Source organism: Chiroxiphia lanceolata, chromosome 2 (genome assembly GCF_009829145.1).
Source record: "Chiroxiphia lanceolata isolate bChiLan1 chromosome 2, bChiLan1.pri, whole genome shotgun sequence".
Lineage (NCBI taxonomy): Eukaryota > Metazoa > Chordata > Aves > Passeriformes > Pipridae > Chiroxiphia > Chiroxiphia lanceolata.
This window is the reverse complement of record NC_045638.1, coordinates 40,600,117-40,621,704: the sequence shown is the minus strand read 5'-3', so window position 1 is coordinate 40,621,704 and position 21,588 is coordinate 40,600,117. Positions and strand designations below refer to the sequence as shown.

Below are 21,588 nucleotides of genomic sequence, written 5' to 3'. Positions count from 1 at the left end.
CCGTTGCTAAGAAGGCAAAGGCATTTGCATGAAACTACAACACTAGATGTGTAATATTGTGTTCAGGTTTTAGTTTGAATGCTTTTTTTTTATTCCAGAGGAAAAAAAAGTTACCCCATTTTGTACCACCTTCTCTCTCCACACCTAATTCTTCCTCTTCTGTCTTCCACATGCTTGTCTGATCCCTTGCCTCCTTTCTACCCCACACTGCAGCAGTTTAATGAAGACCACATATCCCTAGTTCACCCATGAGAGTGTTATATGGGACAGCATGGGAACGTTTCCTTGTACTTCCTGCCTGCAAGCCACCTTTTATACCATCTTTTTGACTGTCAGGTCATCTTCCTAGGTGGTCACACTGGCCTCTCCCCACATCTTGCTGAGATGTGGTTTTTCATTGCATCTTTGATGCCTCTTTGAGGAGCTGAGAGTTCTCCAGGGCTCCCTTTCCCATTAAAATTCCTTTCCACAAGACTGCATTTACCAATTCTTTGAGCGGGTTGAAGTCTTCTGGTTTAAGTTCATTAGTCCACTGCTTTTGCTCCCTCCTCTCCTGAAATTCGAGAGCTCTGCTGATTTGTGATCTTTTCCACTCAGATTTCCTTCCTCCAGCAACAGCCTCTCAACCAGTTTTCCCACATTAACCAGCAGCAAACTGCAAGCCACCAGATACAGCTGCACAAGCCTCATGTCACTGGAATAAAAAGCTGCTCTTTATCCACAAAACTTCAGGGATGGGCTACACAGTGTGATTGCCTCCCAAACCCATATCTAGGACAGAGTTTCTGGTGCTGTGGGGTGTATCCTACAGGAGGTATAGGAATCACTTCCCCTTGTCCCCTGCTGCAGGCAGGTATCAGCTGGTTCAAGGTATCAGCTCACTGCGGCTAAAGCAGGATGTTTGCAGTTCTACAATCAGCCTCCTAGTCTCCATGCAAACAATTCCCCTAGGAGCTGGGAACCAGCTCAAATGCTTTGGCTCTGTGCTGCCCCACACTCCCTATAAGCCCTAGGATGTGACTGACTGGAAAGAGATGGGTCTGGGAGCTTCAAAGCTCTGTCGACATCCCCGTCTCTGAATCAATGCACTTCTTTCCCTAGTAACAGGCAGTCAGACGTTCAGATGCAGATACTGGTTTTGCATGGTTCTCATCTTGGATGCTGAATTTCTCTCAAGGGAAGTGGCATCAAGCACCCAGCAACACTAAAAGTCTTAAGCAGGTTGTCTTAAGGAGGGCAACAAAAAACCCCAACAAAACCCACAAAAACTCAAGGCATATAAATCTGAAATGCAGAATTTAGAAAAACAGGGGAAAAGAATTTTTATCTGGATTTCTCGCAGAAACAACTACTAAAATTCTCTGTTAGGCTGAAGATGAAGAAAATTATCCTTTAGTTCTACCCACATCATCTTACATAGTATTTTCAACATAATATTATTCATCATAATTTTTCCCTTCTAATTGTGAAGTCCTTTCACTTCTTTTACTTCCAAGTACACAGCTTAAAAGAGGTAAGCAAAACTCTTTTCAGTGTCAAATTCCCCCCAGTTTAGAGGGCTGGCTGCACTGAACTACCATTACCATTTAACATACATCCTGCTTTTCGTGGCTCTCTGTCTTGCTTTTGCTTTTCTCCATTTATTACCTTCTTTCCTTTCTCCACTTTCTATTTCAGGCTGTCAAGGAGAAAGCCGAGTCCCACTCTCGCAATGAAATGCTTCACCTGCAGAGCCTGCTGAGAGTGAAATTGATAAAGGACAGCACCAGCCCAGGCAATTTCACTCACAGCGGGCACTTGCAGGTGAAGCACTACCATAAAATGGAGCAAGGTTACTTGCCCGCTGCCTCCCAGCACAAGTCACCTGCTGATAGCTGCTTCTTTCGTGATCTTTTCCCTCATCTCCTGCCAGGCACCTCTTGCTCCGACCCCAGTGCAAGAGGCAGGAATTGGCCACGTAGACCAGCGTTTTTGCTAGTGGGGGTTGAGCCCAAGTAAGTGCTTCAAATGTTGAACATTGGGCTGAAGCGTGGCCTGGCCACAGGATTCCTGGAGGCCTTCTTCAGGCCATCTTCCCACCAGTGGCATCCCAGGGAGGATGCCTGAAGTCCCATCCGCCTCACTGGGTAGGACAACAGTCCCACAGGGCTGTCACCACTGCAACCACCTAATAGGACAACGGGAACTTGTAGATGTTTCTGTAACATCTGTATAGGTTACCAATCTGATGCTTGATGCAATTTAGGACAATCCATATATCATTTTAGCTGGTGGCTCCCATCGATTTATTTCAGCACAGGTTTGATCACAAACGGCAGGGACACTGTCAGTCCAGCATCACTTTGCCCCAGTCCCACTCTCTTCACTATTTGAAAAACTCGTGTATTAGAGGACACTTTTTGTCCCACATCAGGACTTTTTATTTTGATAGGAATATTCCCCAGAGCCTGACTGACACCAAAGCTGAGGTTTTTCCCTAAGACGGGTTAGTATAATGAGTAGTCATAAGGGAAATGTGGTGATGCAAGGTAGGGAAACTGGGCTCTGTCATCCACCCCTTTTTTCAATACTAGGAGTAGAGGATGAAGCTTAAAAGCTCCAGATTTGAAACAAATTAAAAAAAAATTACGTAATTCATCAAGTATTTATTAAGGTAATTACACTATTTCATACCCACAACAAAAATATTTTGAAATCTAAAAGGGCTTAAGCCTTTAAGGGGAACACTCATAGCTGCAGTTAGATCACATGGATAAAGCAGACTTAAAAGTTATGACAAATAACCTTTCTCATACTTCAGGGCATAAAATTCCAGGAACTGAAGGGATTATTGAGAAACTCCCTTTCTAAACAGTCCTTCTTATGGAGTGCTCTATAGTCCTTCTTAGACACCTAAATACCCGGCAGTGACAGACGTGTTGCTGAACAGATAACCAGATCAACTGATTTGGGGCTCATAGAGCTATAAAAAGAAGCATTCCTCTTTGTTTTATCCACAAACATATTTCTGTGTAAAGGTTTGTTTCTTTGCAATCCCTATAATTGGTACTGATGTTAAAAACATTTATATTCTTACACTCTGAGGGCTGAACACTCTAATTGGTGCAGCCTGAACCAGACCCGCTCCAAACATGGGAGACGTGGGCCAGGGAGGCAGCAATCTTCCCACACTTCCTTTTGTGCTGGTTTAAAACCCACCAGGGACCTCACAGAAACCTTACCTATAGCAACTGCTGGAGAGACTCATAAATGTAGCTGCTCCCAAAGCCCTTAGTGCTCAGACCTCACTAGCTGGTGCCACGTGTCCCTTCTCCCTCATGGAGGAGTCTGGTTAGTGTTTGCTGCAAGGCATAGCCATGTCCCTCTCAGCACGCTCATTTCTCCAAAGGCTCTGCCCCATCGCTCGGGCAAAAGAGTCAGCTGAGCTTAATTTAGCCTTAAATATACGGCAATAGTCTCAGTATTTTCCTTTAAGAGGTAATTCATTAGCTGCTTTTACCTGACAGAGCTCTTTTTTGCCTACTTTATTCAGTAAGTTCCTCTTTTTAATTTGGTGAGTCAGGTATTGGACAGTTGCATATTTCTAGTGCCCTAGGAAACAGAGGGAGAAAAGGACATAGGCCTCTAGAGCATACCAAAAGCCTGAAAGAAGTTATGTTAAACATTAATTTGAAGTTGGTCATAAAGTCACAGGAAGTGCTGGATCTAACGCCTGAACAAAGATTAAAAAAAAAAAAAAAGCACAAAACCAGACTTGCCGGTCACAAAAGCCAAACAAAGTCAGCAATGGTACAACCAGATGAGTTTCTACACACTCTGTGACTACTCTGAATGCTGCACTGTTTATTTAGGTAGTGAATTGGCTGCTGCACTAGAATATATGCTTTTCCTGAAACACTATAGTTCTACTCACTCTCGAGGAGAAAAGGCAACGCAGGAAGAACCGTGTCTTGCGGAATACACCATCTAAGGAGTCTTTCTGTTGTGCCTTTTGCAACCGGATATGTCTGTCACGTATTGGCCTCATAAGTCACCAACGTGCCTGTAACAAATATGGATAAAGCCTTCCCAAATCTTCGTTCGCGAAGCCCAGCCATGATAGTTCTACTCTGACCTGAAGGAGAAGCACACCTCACATGCCACCAAGCCCTGCAGAGTGTTCACAGGTTGCAGTCCTGAGCTGCAGGAGGCCAACACCTACCCACTGGAGGACTGTGCCTTCAGAAAGAGGCAAACCAGCAGGACGTCTGCTCTGGTACCTCACAGATGATGCTGCCATTCATCTGTGTAGGCTGATGATATGATGCCTCCACTCCCCCACGTAAGCTGGTCAATCACAAATTTCTATTGCCATGGAAGCTTTGGATCCACAAAGGACTAGGGCACTCAGTGTGCTCAACTTTGACTCTAGATGCAGAACCATAGCTCTCCTGTAGCTGTGCTCCGCTGTCATCCCACCGAGGAGGAACGCAGATCCCCCTGTTTTCAGGCTCAAAGCTCCCTAAAGGTTGTTGTTCAATCACTTGCAGAAGTACCTTATGCTTAGCAGGACGTTATTGTTCAAATCTCCTCAGGCCAAAGCAGAATGAGTCTTCACAGACTGTAATCCTTCACCTGTTTAATCTGTGAGAAGTTTGTTGACACACTTGATACTCCTGCTGCAGGAGGAACAGAAATTATTATGAGCAATGACTGTTAGCACTGCCATTGGGGACTTTAATTCAGCTTCCATCTCCAGCTGATGAAGTCTTCATCCTTACTTCTCATTTTATAGAAAAATGGCCAGTCTACCAGTGTAGGGGCTACTCAACAGCAGGGGATTTCCACACAAATATGAAAGACAAATATGAAATTTGTCATTATTATTGCCAGTTGTCTCAGGAGAGAAAAAGAAAAAACTTATTTACAAAACTCTGAATTTTAGTTGGTAGGGGACATTCTGGTTCGAGGCTGCAAATAAATAGTCTATATTAAAAGAAAAAAAAGTTGAAATGACAATTAGCAGCAAAGTGGATGTTAGTTGTATCCAGTTAGCACCCTAAACATTATGCAGCAGACTATCATTTTGCTCTTCTGGTACTAAAATTGTAACTGAATTGTAACCTGTGCCTGTAAAACCTGTAGTGGAGGAAACAAGTGTGCGCTTGCAGCTGCCACAGCAAGGATTATTGATCTGTTCCACAGCAAGTGGAATAGCCCCACAGCTTGCCTGCTAAGGCACTATAGTGAGAAAAGCGGGTTACAGCGCCTTCAGGTAGAGGAGGGAATATGCTAGGAGAAGGCATTAGCCCCTGAGCTGTAGGATACAAGGGACTTTTAAGACTTTGAAATAAAGAACTGAACCGTGGGAACTGTGAATCCTCAAACGAAGGTGGCACCCCTTGGAGATCAGATATGAGCAGCAAAAGGTGGAACCACTGCAAGAATAGCAAAAGTTGTTCACAACAGCTTCTGATAAAAAGAAGGGTAAAACTTTTCAAGGAGTGACACTTACTTTCCCAGCAGTTTCTGGCCACTATATTCCTATCTTCATATTTTCTTATCACAAGAATTTATCAGGAAAAAAACCAGACTGTTCTTTTGCTTTGGCTTCTGTTGGTTCATAAGTGTCTGAAAAAATATTTTTTCGTGTGTTTTATTTCGCAGTCTCGCATAACCTTGGAATTTCTGATGATAAAAACCTGTGATACTTGTTTTTCTGGTACTAAAACCACACCCCCTGATCTGTAACCTATGTAGCAGGGGAATTTAAGAAGAGAAATTACCAAGCAAAGTACCATTGAAGTTCTCATTAAATTAGAGAAGATGGGTTTTGCCCAGCCTCAAGTTAGATCTCAAGGACCGTGGTCATTCCTGGGATTATAACCCACTGTTATAGTTGCTCCAGAATAACACAGCCTACAAACGGTTTTTCCACATTACCTTTGCAGAGTAGAGAGGAGGGAGCATCACAGCATATGGCACCACATCCACTGAAATGCTGTTTGGACCAAGTGGTAGAGCATCCCTTAAAATGGATGTGAGTCAGCAGGTTTGGCAGTCACAAAGGCATAGTAAAAGGAGAGATTTAAGCAGATCACAAAATACACAACAACTCCTACCCATTGTGCAGTTTTTTGAGCGTTCTCAAGGAAGAAGAGGATTAAATGGGCAAATGCTTTTAAATATTCTCTCATGCGAAGGAATGGAACTAGGCCCACAAAAGTAATTTGCTTGGAATATTAACCTGGGAAATGGGAGATATGTTCGAACTCCCCTGTGGCAGAAAAGAAACTGAACTTGGGTCATTTACAACCTGATTATCCTAACCATGAGTAATTTTAAATAAAAAGAGGGAACTGGGATTTCTTCTCCAGCTGTGCTTGTCATAAGGCTTGATCTTATAATTGTGCTCTTAGGATATCTACAGGATGAGATAAGTAGGAATTGGAATGAGAAAGGCAGATGAACAACTTAAATTTTAAATATATGGAGAGTTCAAAAATATCTAATGTATATGCTATAAATTAACATGCATTCATCTCAAACTTGAAGAATGGCTTGTGTAATGTAGAAACTATATGAAAATTTATTACAATTATCTTACCTAAAGACTACATTATGTGGCCTAGGTGTTTAGATGCTTAACCCTTTATCTGGTCAGATGCTGTGTGAATTGACCCACCTGAAGCTTCACCCTGCCCTAGACAGGTTGGCCACCATAGCCTGGCATCTCTCTTCCTGCTTTCTCAGGTACTGGAATATTGTGTTGCAGGACACAGACCTTAGGCAACACCTTAGCTGCCTAAAGACTTTGGCTATATATAGGATCGTGTGAGCAACAGGTATGTTCCCCCAACCCTGTAATAACTAGAAGAAAGGAAATAAAACATGTTCTGAGAATCAAGGAAATTAGTGGAAACACTGCAACATTTATAAATATAGTTTTTTGTGAGAGGGTGTTTCTGAAGCTGCACAAACTCAAACTGATGGAAAATATTAGGAAGCAGGGAAAGGTGAAATGAGAATCTGAGCAATGTCCTTTTCTACCTTATCAAAATATACTTTTTATGTCTGCCCCTTCTATAGGTTTGTGGGTTTTTTTGTTGGGATTTTTTTCAGTAGATTGTGCCACAGGATGGCAGCCATTGGTGAAATGGAGGTAACATAGACTCGGGTTGTTCTGAACATTTGGCTGCAATGGGAGTCAACCACAGCCAACACCTACTTGTCTGTCTGTTTTCTCCCAGGCTCCACTCAGCCAGCAGGTACGTCTCATCTGAGAGCTCAGTTTGAAAACAGTGAAGAGTTGTCCATAGAAAAACCCCTGTGAATTAAAAAAAAAAGACAGGGATGTTGTTTGCTCCAAATCTGTTGTGGGCAATAACGTGCCATGGCCATGCACCGCCTGGGTTTGGAGACCATCCTGCCTCCTTGACTACTCAGCCTTCAGGGGCGATTGCTCCCTGTCTAGCTGTGTCAGTCATCATTTCCCCCCAAGGGCCTATGGGAAGAGGAGGGAATAATAGAGACTGGATTATCTATTTGAAAGAGATTGGTTTACATTTTGCATGAAAGTTTTCATATTTTTGTAAAAAATAAGCCTCCTTACCCCTCCCCTTTTCAGACTCCAACCATATTCCGCCGAGGAAGTTTGTGTTTTATTTCAGTGCTGTGAAATTAACTTTATATTCAAATAACCTCTTTCACACTTCAAAACTCTTGGATTGCAAACCGTAGGGAACTCAAGGGTGTTGGCATGAGTGGCTGGGTGCGGCAGATCCCTCCTCCCAGTAAAACCCTTGAGAATTTAAAAAAAAAACCGACAAAAAAAAACCCAGGCAAAATTTATTTTAAAAAAGACAAAATTTATTTTAGAAAGAACAAGGACTGCTGGACAGGCACGAAGCCAGTGCAGCCTAACCGGGATTGGTGGGCTCAGGCCTTTCTGGGACTGCCCAGGCGGGGAGTCTCAAACAGCTGCTGAATGCTGCTCCTGTCACCTGTGGAAATTCACAGAAACACTGAACAGGTCAGGCTGGAAAGGACCTCAGTGGGTCACCTGGGCCAGCCTCCCTGCTCAAGCAGGGTCACCCCAGAGCACATGGCACAGGATTGCGTCCAGAGGGTTCCTGAGTATCTCCAGTGGGGGAGACTCCACAACCTCTCTGGGCATCTGTTCCAGTGTTCGATCACTCACACAGTAAAGAAGTTCTTCCTTCATATTCAGGTAGAACTTCCTGTGTATCAGTTTCTGCCCATTGCCTCTTGTGCTACTGCTTGACACCACCGAGAAGAGCTTGGATCCATCCTCCTGGCACCCTCCCTTCAGACACTTATAGTCTTTGTGAGGTCTCCTCTCAGTCGTCTCTTCTCAAGGCTGAACAGGCCCTGGTCTCTCAGCCTATCCCTGTAAAAGAGATGCTCCAGTCCCCTCATCATCTTTGTTGCCCTCCACTGGACCCTCCAGGGGGGCTCCACGTCTCTCTTGCACTGAGGAGACCAGACCTGGACACTGCACTCCAGATGTGGCCTCACCAGGGCTGAGCAGAGGGGGCAGGATCAGCTCCCTCGGCCTGCTGGCAAGCTGTTGCTAACACATTCCCGGTATCCCTGCCTCTGGAGCGCTCCCGGCGGGACGGCGCCGCGCTGCCATGGCAACAGGGGCCGCCACACCCCGGAAGGGACGGCGCTCGCCGGCCCCGCCCCCCCCGCCGCTCCGTCGGGCGGCCCCGCGCGCCGAGGGTGACGACGTGTCTCGCGCGCGCGCGAGGGGGAAGCCGGAAGCGGCGCGGCCGCGTCAGGGCGGGCGCGCGCGGGGGGAGAGACGGAGGCGCGGCCCCGCTGCCGCCCAGCCACCGCCGGGCCCGGCCCGCCATGGCCCTGCCGCCGCTCCTCCTCACGGCCGCCGTGCTGGCGGCCGCCGCCGCGCCCGCCGCCGCCTTCTACCTGCCAGGCCTGGCGCCCGTCAACTTCTGCGAGGCCGGCAAGGAGAAGCCCGAGTGCAAGGTGAGCCCGGGGGGCGCCGAGCGGAGGCCCCTGGGGCCGCCCGGGATGCGGCGCGGCCCTCGTGTTGTTCCCCTGCGCGGGGGCTGCGTGCTGGGTTTTGCCCGGAGCGTTCGCAGCCGCTCCGCGATGCCGCACCGGAGCTCCCGACGGCGCCGGGGCTGCGGGGGCTCGGAGCGTGGTCCAGTTCCCGCTGTGCTCACAGGATAGTTCGGGTTGGGAGAGATCTCTGGAGATCACCCAACCCCTCCGCCAAGGCAGGGTCACCTAGAGCAGGTGACATAGGAACATGTCCAGATGGGCTTGGAATGTCTCCAGAGAGGGACATTTCACGACCCTGAGCAGTCTGTTCCAGTGCTCTGCCACCGTCAATTTAAAGCAGTTCTTCCTCATGTTGAGATGGAACTTCTTGTGTTTTAGTTTATGGCCATTGCTCATTGAAAATGAAATTCATGAGACAGAGGACCCAGGGGAGTGGTAGAGCTGCTGTCCTGACTCCTGGCTCAGCTCCGGCCCTGCTGGGAAGTGCCTGCGGTCCCTCCGAGGGAAGGAGAGAGCTGTGGGCTCACCCCGTGAGTTACGGCCACGTTGGGGAAGTAGGAAGCCCCGGCCGTTCATCTCTCGGGCCCTTTCAAATCCTTGTAGGAAAGCTGCAGCAAGTAAGGAAGGTCGTGTCGGGGGGTGTGTGATTCTTGGCAGGAGCGAGCAGCTGGTGGCTGCAAGCAGCTGGCAAACTAGAGTAAGCATCCAGTGACGCTTTCCTTTGCTCTGTCTTCCGGGCAGCCGGAACCTGAACTGTAGGGGCTTCTAGGCCCCAGAGTCTCAAGTGAAGCTTAAACTTGGTTTTATGCTTGCAGAAGTGAGAAGCAAAGTTCACATAACCAGGTTACTTGTTTGGTGGATGTCGGTGGGTCAGGGGTCTGTACTTAAAATAGTCTTTGCTGCTTTGGAGCACCTTTTGAAGTTTTTTGCTGCTGCTGTGATGGAGATTACACCAGACTGTTCTTTAATACTTGAATGAGAAAGTTCAAGACCAATCAATTTAATGATCCATGGTCTTACTGCTGTGGAAAGTTGCCGTCCTGCACTTTCTGCGCTCTCAGCTCCTGCAGTACATGAAACACTGGTCTGTGATTCTCCAGAATACGAGCCTATTTAAACTGTATGCTTTTGGTAAATGTGCTTACTTTATCCATTTGCTATCCTGAATCAACAGATTAGGTAGTAAGCCAAACATGTAATGAAGGTGCTTTGGTTGTAGTAGTAAAGCATTCTGTGGACATTCTTTTATAGGACCACAGAAATGGTGAGACCTCAGGAGGTCACATATTGCAGCCTCATGCTTGAAGCACAACTGTTGTAAACACTAGGTCTGCTCAGCTCTATCTTTGTTTAAGCCAGCCTTGGAAACATCCAAGCATGGAGCATCCATCTCCTCCCTGGGTGACCTATTATGGTGCTGCAGTACCCTCTTAAGGAATGTTTTTTCTTCAAATACAGGCTAAGACTTTCAAGCTGCAGTTGGTGTTTTTTCACAACATGCTCGAAAAACATTGCTATGTTTGGATTATTCCTATTTTAAGCTTTTAGAAGAAAGATTTATTTTTTTTAAGTCAGGTGAACCAGGGTGCCTACTGTCTTTTGTAACCAACCTGAGTCACATATGGGGTGACCTTTCTCAGATGTCTCTGCATTTTTATTCCTCATATAATGTGTACAAAATGTTTGTCCCCTCCTGAGAATTTATCATTTAATAAATGTGACGTGAAGTACTTGGGTAATGTAAGTGCCCCATCAGTGGGCAACTGAGCACCCCAACAGGTGTAATATTACAAATATTGGCCACCTCTTATCAATTTACATACGAAGTGAAACACAGGCATATGGAGAAGTCTAAATCACTCCTCACATATGGTTCTCTCTGTGTAGTCTGCAACGGAATGTAGTCTGGTGAGGAGAAACAATAAATAGTCACATAATTGCTATATCATAATATTTATATAAGTGAATAGAACTGAGCTTTCCTGGACAGCTGTCTTTTTTCACATGTTCTCACAGAGTTCTTGCAGTTGTCACTGTTGATTGCAATGTCGGTAATAGCAGTGAATTTTTTTCTGCCTTGAGGACTTCAATCCACATACCAGATCTCTAAATGATACTCTTTAGCTATCATGATCCCTGTGGATCTCCTGTCCTGTGATGGTGAGAAGGGATGGGATGCTGTTAATGGAGCTTGTACGTAGCAGCACAAGAGTGATGAGACTCATGACTTTTCTCCCTTCTTTCAAGTTGCCTGCTAATCTGCTTGGGCAAACTCAATTTGGCTACTTTTCGTGGTTTTGGTTGGAATATCATCAGAAGTGGAATGTGATCTGTGCAGGCTGAAATAGTAATTCTTGCCTGAAGATTAAGAATCCTTACTCAGTTGAAAAAAATACTGATGGCTTCAAAGGATACTTGCTGTTGTATGGGAAATTATCAAATATGCTGATCTGCAGGAATGCATATACTTCTTATGAAAAATTGGAGCATTCAGGTAAATCCTCTCCAGTGAAAAACAGCTAATCTGAGGCCATGGTTCTGTGACCAGCTGAGGCAGTCTAATTCCCTGCTGCTGGGAGTGAGAGATTTCATTCCTGTCTTCCCCTGGGCAATGTGTTCCTGCCCTCTGCGCTGACCCAGCTGTGTTACTTGTTATATCCTTTTTTGAGCTTGTTAACATGGCAGGAAACTATCCAAGTTTTTGCCAGTCCGGGTTTTTGCAGTGTTAGGAAGTTGACGTGGCTCACAGAATTAGGCCAAGCGCGCGTTACCCAGAGGTGAGCAGCAGGTCTGCATGGCTTGGGGGGGGAAAGAGGAGCCGTAAGGTGTGTCTTCACTTGGTGAGTCAACCTAAGAGCTCACAGCTGCCTGCCTCTCACAGAGCTGCATCCTGACTTGGACAAGAACAGCTAAGGTATATTGGTAAAATACAGTACCTGACTGAAGTATCTGAGCTACACACAGAGGTGAACAATTCCATCTTTTTTTTTTTTTCTTTCCTCCAGAATTTCTTGGTTTGTCTAAACTTGAGTGAATTTTCATAGGGACGAAAAGCTCTTTTGTTGGTGAGAAAATAGATGACTTCTTATTGAAAGGGAGAGGTCTTGTTCTTGAGGGCACTCATCTTCCTTTTGCTCTTCAGCTCTTGATTACACAGTAAGACAGCTCAACTTCTGTTGTGGTTTAACTCCAGCTGGCAACTAAGAACTTTGCAGCTGCTGTCTCGCTCCCTGCTGCCCCTGGTGGGATGAGGAGAATCGGGGGAAAAAAAGTAAAAACTTGTGGGTTGAAACAAGTAGAGTTTAATAATTGAAACAAAATAAAATATACTAATAATACTAATTATAATAATATCCATAATAATAACAATAATTACTTTAATGAAAAAGTGAAAGACAGAGAGGGAGAGGAATAAAACCCAAGAGAAATAAGTGATGCACAGTACAGTTGCTGACCATCCACTGACCGATGCCCAACCTGTCCCTGAGCAGTGAGCAGTGGCTCCTGGTCAATTCCCCCCAGTTTATATACTGAGCATGATGTTCTGTGATACGGAAGAGCCCTTTAGCCAGTGCAGGTCAGCTTTTCCTGGCTTCTTGTGTGTTTCCTCGGTGGCAAAGCCTGGGAAACTGAGACGTCCTTGACTAGGGTAAGCACTACTTAGCTTTACTTTAGCCAAAACTAAAACATCAGTGTGTTATCAACATTATGCTCATACTTAATGAAAAACACTGTAGCAGCTACTAGGAAGAAAATTAACTATCCCAGCTGAAATGAAAACAACTTGCTGTGCTACTAAGAACTGCTCTTTAAAATTTTTTTGGGTAAGTCTTTTGCTGTTTTAGCCAGTTGAACTGGTTTACCATGCAAGCAGATAACTGCCAAAACCAGTGTAAGATAAACACTTGAAATACATTGGGACTGTGGGGCTAGAATAAGGGAAGGGATTTTGAGACTAAGAGGGAAAAGACCTCTCCCTTTCCATAGCAGCAGGCTTCCCCATCTGTAATTAATGTATATAGACCAAAGTAGTCGGAAACCAGAGCAGACTGAATTTCAGGTTCTTACTCAAGAGTTGGTAGAGTTACTGAAAAACTTTTATAAGAAGTTAAATCTTTGTCTTCTCTTTGGAAAGAGCTTCTGTTGAAACTTAAAGTAGTGTATCAATCTGAAAAGATTGTTGAAATTCTCACAGGTCAGTTTTCAGCTGGAAAACATAGATAAAATTATCTACTACATAGATAAAATTGCAGAGTACCTTAATTATAGGAAGAAGTACTGATCTTATCTGTACTTTTATTCATGTTCTTTTAAGACTTTTATTACACAAAAGTTATGGTGATGACTAATATAGCTCTAACATGGTACATAAAACTAAAACACTGGCAGCTGTGCTAACTGTATTATCTTTGTGCACGATTCCTTGCTGTCTTGTAGTTTGAGTGGTTGTTAGCCCTGAAGCGAGTTTGTCATGTGGTCACTGCTTTTGTGATGGTTTTACTTATGCTCTCAGCAGATATATTTCATTACACTTCCAAGATGTACAATTACATGTCTTACATTTCCAACTTTCCTTTTATCTCATTCAAACAAACCTATTCTTATATATCCATGAGAATTGAGGGAGTGCTTGAGTGTAACTGCTGATTATCTCTACTCTTTCAGTCTGGAATCGAACTGTTTGTGAACAGGCTTGACTCTGTAGAGTCTGTCCTTCCCTACGAATATACCGCGTAAGTATATTATTCTGTTTATGTTGTTTTAGTTGTAAGTTATTGCAAAAAGACGGATTTAATTTATCTAAAAGTTTTATCTGTATCTTGCTACGGTCATTTGCCTCTGAGGAATGCCTATTTATTTTTTTAACATAAGTTTGCAAAAATAGAAATATCAGTGAATAGATAGGTGTTAATAAGGTAAACGGAAATTAGACTTTTTGAAAAAAGTATGATACTGAATTATTAACATCAGTACATTACTTCCTTCTCAGTTGTCTTTGCTCTTACTTTAGAAGTAGTGCATGGGTTCATAGGCCCTCATGTAGGTTGAATCACTGCTTGAGTGTAATTTAAGATTAAAATGTGTGTGTGTATATATATATTTATATATAGTATTCACTTTTCTGCATTAGTTGTCATTTTGTAGATCAAAGTATTACTGCTGTCTTTAGTAGCCTATAGCCAGATGAGTTAAAGTGGTAATGAGGTGTGAACATCCTATCAATTATCTTAATGAGGTGTTAAATGTTTTCTTGGTACACATCATAGGAGCAAACAAAATGTATCAGTGCCTGGTACAACTATGTAAAGTTTTTGCTTCAAAGAATATTTTGACTGTTAATATTGAAGAGATTAAACACGGATTATATCTATACTTTAGTGAACGCAAATGTGATATACTTAAAAATAGACTGGAAAAACTTGGAGGATGTGCTATGAAATGTGTTGGTGAATAAAACTGCAATAACCTGTTTAATAGTGCTTGTTGTAAGGGAGCTGTCTGTGTGTAGGTTTTTAGTTTTGGGGTTTTTTTGCTGTTATCACGTGCCCTGCCTGCCCCAAGAATCTGGCCTGCATGCTTTTTTCTCACAGTCATCATGAAACTCTATGTAAAGGTTTAAATTTTGGCTAAAATTCCTATTCAAATGGGAAACTTGTAATTACTCAAGGAAACTTTTGTGCTACACTATTCTGAAATAGCCGATTATGAGATTTGGTTGTTGGTTCTGTTTGGTTTATTTTCAAACCGTGTGATTTTCACAGTCTGCTTTACAGTTTAAAGGAGGAAACTGTTGTCTACCAGGAAGGCTGTATAGTTCCTTTACTTGTGATGTAGGTGCTGATTAGGGAACATTATTTGCAGCTGAGAATATTTTATTAATTTTTGTATCTTTTCTCTAATTCAGGTTTGATTTTTGTCAAGCAGAAGGAAAGAAACGGCCTTCTGAAAACCTTGGCCAAGTATTGTTTGGAGAGAGGATAGAACCGTCTCCTTACAGGGTTTGTTCTCTGTCAGGGGGTGTTTGGTAATGTGTATGTTCAAAGGTAACCAGAGGAGATAGGAATCTTGGAGAACATTTTCAGGAGGGCTTTATCTGAAAGACCTTCAAAATCTGAAATTCCACATAATAGAAATCTCTCAGTTTAATCTAATTGTAACTCTGTGCTTTGCACCATGGTGTTGTAGGCTGAAATGGTGCAGAGGTTGTCTTTTCTCTTTGGAACTGGACAAAACCTTATTATTGCTCCTCAACACTGCTGTTTCTTGGAACCATATCTGAAAATACTGGATCCATAAAATGGAAGAATTAGAAATGGTGTTAGCCAGCTTGTCTTATCTGGTGACTGAAGCTCTCGTGTTCTGTGGTACGGGTAGTAGGAGAGAAAGTTATCAATTGAAGCTGCCTGTGACAGCATTGCTGCTGTGAGGTCAAATGACTTGTCTGGTAAATCATGGCAGAAAACATGTTTTAGTCAGTAACAAGGAGCTCTTGGTGCAGGGCTCCTGCAATGAGCACAGAAGGGGTTTATATACGTCAATATAAAAACCTCCTCTGCAGGATTAATATACCTAGTCTTGGTAGTTTGTTAGGTGATTTTATTATAATAGTACAGGCAATTAAATGCATAGGGGAAATTGTTAAATACTGAAATAAGACAAAATTTGTTACAACATTATTGCTTATATGTGTTTCATTCTTCTTAGTTCACATTCAACAAGAAGGAGACATGTAAATCTGTTTGTACAAGAACATATGATACCACAAAGCCAGAAGATAAACAGAAATTAGACTTTTTGAAAAAAAGTATGCTACTGAATTATCAACATCATTGGTAAGTTGGTATCAAAATTGATAGATTGGTTAGTCTAGTGTGTTGGTGATAAATTTATTTAGTTTATAATTTTTTATTTGCAAGTTAATACAGATTTAACACTAGGTATTTGCACTGAATATATTTCCCCTTCTGGTTTTGCAGATGTTGTTTGTTGCCTTCATAAAAATACTTCCTTTACGTGGAGGATAAACACCAGGCATAATGGAAATTAATCTGTTTCCGAACACAAAGCTTTGTGCTTACTGTAAAATACTATTTCTTTGCACCTGTAAATGTAGAAGTTAGTCCTGCCTTAGCTTGAGAAAAGTCTTAAGGGACTTCTATTCTGTTGCTATGTTGTCTTTGGTTTCCTTGAGAACCACTGCACTCCCCTTCAAATATTGTGTTCAGGAAACAGGATCAGTGGTTCTGAAAGAGTTTTATGCAACGTTTGTTTGTCTTCTAGGATATGAAAGGGAAAAGTGGACAATGAAAATTTAATTAATGAAATCATCTTGAGGAACGCATAAATGCTTGGACCTTTCCTATTCTCTGAGTCCCTCTGTAACCACCTGAGTCACCTTGGAGCCTGTTGGGGCTCTGTTTCTGTTTGGATGTGGAGGTCCTCTTCCCGTGGTCATTAAGGGTGGGGCAAGGCTGAATGTGTGTGCTGAATCTCATGGAGATTTTCAGTAGGGATGTAGCCATGTGCTCTGCAACCACAGCCAAGATTGGAAATACCCAACCATGCTATCAGTGTTTGTTTAAGTGCGTTGCATGTTGGTATGCTCTGCTAACAGCAGCCTTCAGGTGCAAGGATAAAAGGAACAACCTGGGCATAAGTTCCTGTGGCATGTTTTTGCAAGGAATACATAAGCATCATTAACCAGTGTTGACCATAGGTATGCCCCAATCCCAAATATGTGCTTCCTGCCTCTCTGGAACAAACATTTCAGTCTTCATCTGATTAGATTAAAACTGTCTGGATATATTAGTAAAAATGCAGGTGAAATGTTGAATATTGCCACTGTCATTAACTGTTTTTCTGTAATGTCACATTCCATTTCCTCAATTTTGTAACAGCCACCCATGCTGGAAAGGCAGCAAGTGCATTTTCTACTGCTCTTGGGAACTGATATGGGATATCCCTTTGTGGGGATAAACTGTGGCTCACCGATGTAAATATTTCTGGGAATCTCTTGAAATTAGTCCTGTAGGAAATTGATAGATTAGGTCAGAAGGGTTCACAGGCAATAGCGATATGTTCGGGTAGGTGAGCGAAGGAGTAATGAAAGAAACTCTGAAAGGTTCAGCTACTGCTGCAGGGATTTGAAGTGTAAATGGCTAATGCTAAAATAAATAGAGCTTCAAACATGCTGGGCTTGGTTTTATATTCCTGTTAAATACTGCATATATTTATAATATTTACACCACTTTGAATTTTAGTGATGCATGTGGGTCTGGCTTAAAGCTTCCACTTTAAAAGTTTGTGTATGTCTTCGTTTATAAATTAAAAATAATTTCCCAAAGCTATGATACTTGAAATAAATTAATTTTTTTAGGAAAACCCATAGCTTAAGGTGATAGAAACTGAAACAGAACTTTGTAAAACTAATCACAGAGAAAATTCTTCAGACTGTTTGGGGGTTTTTTCCCCCATAGATTAAATTGTTTTACAGATATATTTAGTGTATTTAAGTAATATTTTTAGCCAGTATAGGTAACTTGATATGACTGTTGTGATTTAAGTAAGATATAGTTCTGTTTTTCAGTATGAAACCTTCCCTTGAAATTTAGGGTATTTCTGGTATTCTTAGTCCTTTTTAATGGCATTTCTACTATTTAATTTTTTTTGCTAGGCCCACTGCCCTAAAATTTTAGAACGAGTGGCATGAAAAATCCCTGTTTATGGCTGTTAGTCCTCCTTAGGCTTAGCTTCACAAAGTGGCAGTGGCTGGATTTTGTGAATAATGACGCATGCTCCAGGAGTATGGTACAGAGGTATGTTGAACAGGGATCAACAAGGTAGCATAAGCGAGGATTTAATAGAGGTTTATTATCCAGCTTCAATTTATCATGAAATTCCCAGGGAACACAGATGGTGCAAAGTACTTTTAAGGTTTAAAAGCCACTTAATAAGATTAGGAATTGACAGACTGAATTGGACTCAACAGCTATGCTGATATCTTAGCTGACAATGTTCATCACCAGATGTTCTTGAGAGACATATAAGAGCACTGTTGAATAGCATATTTGCTCCACATGTATAATCTCTTCAAGTCATTTTAAATTTGAAGATTAACTGTGAAAAATGATTTGGTGCTTAAACTATCAATTTGTTCCAGCATTGCTGCTTGAAGGCAGCTCAGTATGTCTTTGCTGCAGAAGATGCGAGGGAAAGCCTTTACCCCAGCCAGACTTACTTGCAATAGGTTAATGTTTTACCTGGGTTTGGTTGTGAAATTAAAATACTAACAAAAGCAAAAGTTCTCTCTAGCATATATTATGGAAGTAAAATTTCAAAGATATAATCATAGAGTTGTTTAGATTGGAAAAGACCTTTAAGATCATTGAGTCCTGCTGTGCAGTGGGTTGACCCTTGCAGGTTTTTTTCCCCCTTCTTAAATCTGTTTCCCAGAGGTGCTGCCATAGTCGCTTAAGGGTAACCCAGAGGTGCTGCCACTCGGCCTTGGCCAGTGGCGGGTCTGCCTTGGAGCTGGCTGGCACTGATTCTGTCAGACATAGGGAAAGCTTCTGGCAGCTTCTCACTGAAACCTACCTCTGTACCCCCCTGCCAACTAAAATATTGCCACACAAACCCAATATAAACATTAACCTAACACTGCCAAGTACACCACTAAACCATGTCCCAGAGTGCCACATCTAGATGTCTTTTAAATACTTCCGGGGTTGATGACTCCAGCACTTCGCTGGGCAGCCTGTTCCAATGCCTGACTACCCTTTCAGTGAAAAAATTTTTCCTAATATCCAATCTGACCTCCCCTGGCACAAATCAAGGCAATTTCCTCTGTCGCTTGTTACCTGGGAGAAGAGACCAACCCCACCTCGAATATCCTTTCAGGTAGTTGTATAGAGGTATAAGGTCTCCCCTGAGTCTTCTTTTCTCCAGATTAAACACCCCAGCTTTCTCAGCTGCTCCTCCTAAGCCTATGCTTCAGAACCTTCACCAGCTACATTGCCCTTCTCTGGACATGCTCTAGCACCTCAATATCTTTCTTGTAGTGAGGGGCCCAGAACTGGATGCGGGGTTCAAAGGTGTGGCCTCACGAGTGCCAAGTGCAGGGGAAAAATTAATGCCTTAATCCTGCTGGCCACACTATTTCTGATACAGGGCTAGGATGCCATTGACCTTTGTGGCCACGCTGCTGTTTTATGTTTGGCCACTGTCAACCAGCACCCCTGGGTCCTTTTTCACCGGGCTGCTTTCCAGCCACTCTGCCCCCAGCCTGGAGGACTGCCTGGGGTTGTTGCGACTGCGGTGGTTTGAAACTCCCAAGAATCCAATTTCTAAGTTCAAGCCCCCTCCCACAATTTGCCCCTGTGAGAGGGTTTAGTGATGGCATGGACTTGATATCTTCCTCACTTCATGTGGAGAGTTTTCAGACAAAACACAACTATTCGATATTGGGGGAAGGGGAAAATATTTACAATGGTTTATTTACGTACATATATATATTTACATTAAATTAAATTAAATTCCTCTTTTCCTTCAATAAAAGTCTAAGAAGAAAAGAGAAAAGTCTTTCTGTCACTCCTCAGGCCACAGTTCCTTCATTTCAGTTTTTTGTGGCACTGGTTAGTGTCTTTCATTTTTCTAAGGCAGCATATTTAAGTATAGCACTCAGGATTTTTGTTCTTACTTTGTGGAAATTCCAACCTGACTTTTAGGTAATATTAGAAAAAGGTTCTTCACCCAGAGGGTGCTTGGATGCTGGAACAGGTTCCTCAGGGAAGTGGTCACAGCACCAAGCCTGACAGAGTTCAAGATGCATTTGGATGATACTCTCAGGCATATAGTGTGACTCTTGGGGATGGTCCTGTAAAGGGTCAGGAATTAGACTCAATGAACCTTGTGGATCCCTTCCAACTCAGCATATTCTGTGATTCTGTAATATGAATATAAATCTTGTAAGGCAGTAATATAAAAGGAGCAGGTTTGAAAGTATTTCCCCGATTGCTCGATGGCTTACAATTTTTTGCTCATGCAAACCAACTAGTTAAAATATTCCTTACTCTTGAGTACCTACAACTGAGGTTAATGGTCAAGAGTTTACTTAAATAGCAAAAGAAAAAAAAGTTTAAGGAGTGCCATGAAAAATGTATTTTGCAATGGAAGAGCAATGAGGAAGCTGGACAATGAATAATATGTGATGTACACTTTTTTTGTTATTTTATGCTTTGTCTTAAACTTGAAATAAATTTTAGCTGGTTTAGTAATGATTTTGGCCATTTTTTAATGACAAAATAATGAAATGTTAGACTGTTGTGACTTTGGAGTGGGGGGATTTTTCTGCCTGGGCTATTTCTGTAAGGGGACTTCAGAAAAGAGCTACATGCTCGTAACTCGTTTGGAAACTGGATTGGCAATCAGTGGAATTCCATGGGTTAAGATGTGAAAGAAATATTATTCTTGTAGTTAATTTACCAATAATAATTGTTAGCAAAGTTAGATTAATGTTAATCTGGTATTGTTTCCGTTACACCGTGTATTTTAGGAAGAAATTCTTTACAAAGAGGGTAATCAGGCATTGGAATGGGCTGCCCAGGGAAGTGGTAGATTCACCATCCCTAGAGGTTTTTAAGATGAGACTGGATGTGGCACTTGGTGCCGTGATCTAGTAACCACAGTGGTAGTGGATCAAGGGTTGGGCTTGATGATCTCAGAGGTCCTTTCCAACCCAGCTGATTCTATGATTTTGAATAATTGTCAAATGTCACTGCCATTTACAGGATTGTGGACAACATGCCTGTGACCTGGTGTTATGATGTGGAAGATGGCCAGAGGTTCTGCAATCCTGGTTTTCCTATTGGCTGTTACATTACTGAAGATGGCCGTCCAAAAGATGCCTGTGTTATTAACGTATGTTTATGCAATTCTATATATTTTTAATATCCCATTTTTACTAATTTAAAGACTGGCATTTCTCCTATGTATGTTTCTATGGAAAGTCCTTGCTGTCTTGAGAACCCGTGTGGCCCAAAAACAACTAAGTGTTTTGGTATCTCTGCAAGTACCACAATTTGAAATCCTGATGTAAGCCTAAGAACCTTGTCTCTTATGCTGCGGAATACAGAAGGGCTCTGAAAGATCAAGGGATGAACATGCATAGCATATCATTTAGTACATGTGAAGGGTAAAGGTGAAGGAAAGCACGTTATCTTCATTACCAAAGAAGCTGAAATATTTGAACGCTTGGACTTTACATTTCTGTGGGATAGAAGTGTTTTCATGGTATCAGATTTGCATAGGTATGTTTGTAACTGTGCAGAATTAATACTTTCTGAAGGATTCCTTCCCTAAAACTGGGAACTAATGGAAGAAGGCATAATGTAAGATTTCTGCATTAACAAAATTCTCCTCTGGTAGATCTATTGGATTAGGTGATGGAGGTCCAGATGAATGCAGTAGAAAGTCCAGGAGATCTTTAGATTATCTGAGACTTCCTCCATGGAGAGGTCACTAAGAACTTGGAATAGCATTTGTTTTTTTCAGAATGGCTGGTTT

At 42.6% G+C, this 21,588-nt stretch overlaps 1 protein-coding gene and 1 long non-coding RNA gene across 2 annotated transcripts in view; one reads left to right on the top strand and one right to left on the bottom strand.

Annotated features, from left to right (window-relative positions):
• Positions 1-7,826: 7,826 nt before the first annotated feature.
• Positions 7,827-8,645, bottom strand: LOC116782546. The gene is made up of 2 exons (XR_004355253.1): positions 8,518-8,645; positions 7,827-8,389 (listed from the first exon to the last, which is right to left on the bottom strand). It is a non-coding gene; the product is annotated as an uncharacterized LOC116782546 (long non-coding RNA).
• Positions 8,646-8,750: 105 nt separating this feature from the next.
• Positions 8,751-21,588, top strand: part of TM9SF2 (transmembrane 9 superfamily member 2) — a 29,030-nt gene continuing 16,192 nt past the window's right edge. Inside the window, exons 1-5 of the mRNA XM_032679303.1 lie at positions 8,751-8,988; positions 13,693-13,760; positions 14,933-15,026; positions 15,733-15,860; positions 20,814-20,943. Of these exons, the coding sequence (XP_032535194.1) occupies positions 8,857-8,988; positions 13,693-13,760; positions 14,933-15,026; positions 15,733-15,860; positions 20,814-20,943 (552 nt within the window). The 5' untranslated portion in view covers positions 8,751-8,856. The remainder of the gene's footprint in view (positions 8,989-13,692; positions 13,761-14,932; positions 15,027-15,732; positions 15,861-20,813; positions 20,944-21,588) is intronic.